This window comes from Chrysochloris asiatica, unplaced genomic scaffold (assembly GCF_000296735.1).
Source record: "Chrysochloris asiatica unplaced genomic scaffold, ChrAsi1.0 scaffold00098, whole genome shotgun sequence".
NCBI classification, from domain to species: domain Eukaryota; kingdom Metazoa; phylum Chordata; class Mammalia; order Afrosoricida; family Chrysochloridae; genus Chrysochloris; species Chrysochloris asiatica.
In genome coordinates this window covers 5,980,888-5,985,800 of record NW_006408616.1, presented here as the reverse complement: position 1 = coordinate 5,985,800, position 4,913 = coordinate 5,980,888, and the positions used below count along the sequence as shown (strand labels likewise).

At 43.6% G+C, this 4,913-nt stretch overlaps 1 protein-coding gene across 1 annotated transcript in view; it reads left to right on the top strand.

Moving 5' to 3' along the window:
• The window catches only part of IFLTD1 (intermediate filament tail domain containing 1), a 98,506-nt gene extending 94,879 nt beyond the window's left edge, over positions 1 to 3,627 (top strand). The window contains exon 8 of the mRNA XM_006866980.1: positions 3,326 to 3,627. Coding sequence (XP_006867042.1) covers positions 3,326 to 3,627 — 302 coding nt within the window. The remainder of the gene's footprint in view (positions 1 to 3,325) is intronic.
• The last annotated feature ends 1,286 nt before the right edge of the window (positions 3,628 to 4,913 follow it).

Genomic DNA, 4,913 nt, shown 5'->3' with positions numbered 1-4,913 from the left:
GAATGATGAGACTGTCCACTAACATAAACATTTAATCTTGGAAACCCTAAGGAGCCGTTCTACCCTGCCCTGCAGGGTCACTATGAGGCAGAATCAACTCTAGCAGTGGGGTTGGCCCTTCAGTGTCCCTGTGAGAAATTTAAAGAATTTCTATTGGAATTTAGCTTATTATCTATCAAGACACAATTTAGCAATGCTAAGCCTTAGAGTTTACAGGACCATTCTAATTTCAAATAGCTATTCTAATGTCCTTGAATCATCAAAATATCTGAAATATCTGCAGTTGGTACCCACACTGTATATGTGTCAGACTGCACAGACAGCAGCTGGAAGTCATATAAAAATGTCAGACCACATCAGCAGATCTATGGGTCAGAGTAGAACTGCTCCCTAGGGTTTCTGAGACTGTAAATCTTTACTGGAGAAGACAGCCTCATCTTTCTCCTGCACTACATAAATCTACTGCAAGCAGTATATGCAACATAGAATGATTGAGCACCTGTTATGACACATGGGCTGTTCTCAATGTTGGGGCTCTCTAGGACAGAAGGGGGAACAGGAAACAGATAAAAATCTCTGCCTCCCTATAGTCTATATTTTACTGATGGAAGAACAATAAAGAACAACATATTAGAAGTTGGTAAATGTTACACTGGGAAATAAAGCAGGGAGAAGTGATAAAGAAATTCTGGAGTGGGTGTTTTGCAACTTCAAATAGATGGCAAAGGAAGGCATCACTGAGAAACTGACATTTTAGCCAATACAGAAGACTGGGGGATGTTGAGAGGTGGAGAGCAAAGCATTTCAGCACTGGGAATGGTGAAGTCTCCAAGGTGGGATGTGCCTGGTGTGTCTGAGGAACAGGAAGGAGGAAAATATAATTGGAACTGGTGAGTGTGGGAAAAGAGTGGAGAGAAGCAAGAAGCATATCTTATAGAGCTTTATGGAATGAAGTCCTTGAGGCCTAAAGATCCGTGAATTTCAAGAATATCTCAAACTCTGCTGGATATTTGGACAGTGAGGGACACAGATCCACCTGTGGTGTATGGACTCTTTAGCCCATGGTCAATAGACATGTACCACTAGCAGCCCAGTGGCCCATCTAACTCTGATGTTAAAGTGGATTTCAAATCATTTTGAAGACTCGTGTTGTAGTTGTTACATATTATTGAGTCGGTTCCAACTCATAGGGTTTCCAAGGAGTGGCTAGTGGATTTGAAATGCCAGCCTTGTGGTTGGCAGTCCAACGCTTAATCCACAGTAGTAAGAGCAGTCATAAGGTCCTGGCAAATAAATTTTTTTTTATGTGAAGTGCCATCAAGTCAGTTCTGACTCACAGCGACCCTGTATAGGGTTTCCAAAGAGCAGCTGGTGGGCTGGTGGGGTTGAACTGCATACCTTGTGGTTGACAGTACAGTGCCGATCCTACAGCACAACACCAGACTTGAGCAGAGAATAGAATCAGTCAGATATACAACTAGAAGAATATAATCAATGTGCTTATCCTACATTAGGACTCCACATAAAACAAGGCAGTGCTTGTGATCATTAAGTAACCCACTGTCACCGTGTCAATTCCAACTCATAACAGCCCTATATAGGGTTTCCAAGACTGGAAATATGAAGTCTCATCATTCTCCCAAGGAGCAACTGGTGGGTTTGAACTGCCAACCTTGAGTTTAGGAGCCCAACGCCTAAACCACATCAAAGCATTAGTAAGATGGCAAATAGACTTTGCTGTTGTTGTTGTTAAGTGCTATCAAGTCGATTCGGACTCATGTTGTTGTTAGGTGCCATCAAGTCGATACCAACTCATAGTGACCCTATACACAACAGAACAAAACACTGCCCAGTCCATCTCATTGGGAGTCTTCCTCTTTTTCTCCGACCCTCCATTTTATCGAGCGTAATATCCTTCTTCAGGGACTGGTCCCTCTTGACAATATTCCCAAAGTATGGGAATCCACTCATTTGTACTGTGTTGGCTTGTGTGTTGCTGTGATTCTGGAAGCTATACCACCAGTATTTTAAATACTAGCAGGTCAACCATGGTGGACAAGTTTCAGATGAGCTTCCAGACGAATACAAACTAGGAAGAAGGAGAGATGGTATTTAGTCAGATAGTCTGACTCATTGTGACGCTGTATAGGATTTCCAAGAAGCAGTTGGTTGGTTGAATTTCCTTGAGGTTTGCATTCCAGCACTGATTTTACAGTGCCACACCAAGACTCTGATTCATAATGACTCTGTATAGGGTTTCAGAGGAGCAGCTGGTTAGTTTGATCAGCCAATCTTGTGGTTCCAACTGACCTTGTGGCCCAGTGTTTATCCTACAGTGCCACACCAGGACTCTGATTCATAATGACTCTGTATAGGGTTTCAGAGGAGCAGCTGGTTAGTTTGATCAGCCAATCTTGTGCTTCAAACTGACCTTGTCGCCCAGTGTTTATCCTACAGGGCCACACCAGGACTCTAAAACAGACTTTGTTGTTGTTGTTATGTGCCGTGGAGTTGGTTCCGACTCATAGCGACCCTGTACAGGGTTACTGAGGCTGTAAATTTTTATGGGAGCAGAAAGCCTCATCTTTCTTTCGCGGAATAGCTGGTAGTTTTGAACTGCTGACCTTGCAGTTCACAGCCCGATTTGTAACCACTACGCTACCAGAGCTCCTTAGTGTGCTGTATATATCCCCAACAAGAACAGAATTATAAAGAAATCAGCCTGGAATTCATCAGAAAATAATTTGAGGAGCGAGGTTTTCAGTGATCCATGGTACTTAGGAAAGAACAGCTCAGTTCTGCATTATGACAATCCTATGGGAGCTAAGGCAGAAATTCCAGCACAGTCTACTCAGCAAACAGAGAGCTGACCTTCAGGCAGCAGCATAAGGTCATGGAGCTTCTACGCATTCTTCCATCCACTACATTTCTCCCACTAGTCCCTACATCCAGGGTTGTACTCCAGGGGTGGGGACCGTCTGGCGCACAGGCAGTATAAGGCCCTAGAAATCATTTGGTCTGGCCCTGCCAAAGCAACCACAGTTGTAGCCATCATACCGTAGTTGTTGCATAGCGACCTGGTATAGAGTTTCTAAGGAGCAGCTGATGAGGTTGAACCATTGAACTTGTGGTTCAAACCAACCTTTCTGTCCAGTACCTTATTCCACAGCACCACACCAGCACTCCAGCCATAATCTTCATTGTTGTTGTTAAGTGCCATCGATCATTAGGGGTGAGCTAACTAAATCTTTGACCAAATTTAGCAGGATAATTTTTAAGTTGATAACTGTGTATGGTCCACAAATGACACTATAAATTTTGGCAGAAAAAAATGGTTCCCCACCCCTACACCCCCATGGGGGCCACAGCAAGAAGGACTTGGATCTCTCCAAGCTGCCCCCTTCACTGCTCCAAAGACTCCTAGACAACCACTCAGTCTCTCTGGATGGGCTGAGCCAGGCCAGCATGGGTTCCAAGGAGTCATCATATCCCCAGAAACGTGCCATGCACAACTTCTTTGTGGGGCTTATGGGCAAGAGGAATATCCAGCCAGATACTCCTCTTGATGTGAGCCAAGAGAACGTCCCCAGCTTTGGCAACCATAAGTCTCTTCCTAAAGCAGAGTGAGCACTCCATTTCTGGATCCCTGGGCTCATCATGAAGACACCCCATCAATCTCTCGTGATTTTCTGTGTCCGCTTTCTGATTTCCATTTTCTACCAGATCTGTTTTGGAAGAAGTGCAGCCAGAGTGCTCCTTGGAAGCCAGGATGACAAAGCTTCGTCTCTCATACTTTGGACATATTGTCTGGAGGAAACAGTCGCTGGAGAAGGATGTCATGCTGGGTAAGGTGGAGAATCAGAGAAAAAGAGGAAGACCCCTAACGAGATGGATTGGCCAGGTGGCATAATTGATGGCGTCAAGTGTGGCAGCGGTAGTGAGGTTGGCCCAGGATCGGACATTGTTTCGTTCTGCTGTGCATGGGGTCGCTGTGAGTCGGTTCCGACTCGATGGCATCTGACAACAACAACAATCATCAGTATAACAGTTCATGCTTGGACTCCTCCTCACTTCTTCCTCACCCTCTTGTAGAAAGTATGTAGTGACTATCCATGATCCCAACAGACACAGACTAGACAGGCATGAAGTTTCTGCACTGTTCACATTAACAATACAAGGTCCTTCTACTCCTCAAGAATAAAAGATTTTTACATATGAAAAAAAAGGTATACAGCACCTTTCTACAAATTCAAGAAAGACTTCTTTACTTCAAGCCATGTGTTGGAAAATTAGAGCATACTGATTTTGTGAGAACAAAATGCTTTACTGCCATCTGCCAGAAAATCGTGATAAAATACAAACGCACTACATCTACAATGTGAGTACATCCCCTACAGCTATGCACTGCACAGTGTATACAACCAGGTGTGGAAGCTGTGCTTGTAGTGGGAGGCATGAATAAGGCAAGACTAGAATTATTTTCTCTAATTTGAGACTTCTAAAAGCAGCAGGGGAAAGCCTCATGAATATATTCATTGGTTCCAGGCAAACCCAAGCCCTCCTTTCCCAGCTGGGCCTCAGTACTGATTACACTCCCTAAGACAGCTTTTCCAAACCTCATCTATTTTTATCTTCTCCCTGATCTCATTCTTGATGGTTTAGTTTCAGCCAACAACTTATCTTTGAATTTTTGTTTTTTAATTCCAACTCATAATTCTCCATCTTTATCATTTTCTCATTCTTGATTTTTATCTCCACCAACCTCCACTAAAACAATACTTTATTGATTATTTTCCTCTTATGTCTTCTGGTTTTTTTTCCCCCCTTTTTGCCTCTTTCCTCTGAGGTCAAAGTTTCCTCAGGCTCCCCTGTGTTAAACTTTCCATAAGTCCCACCTTCCCTTCAAGGTATCT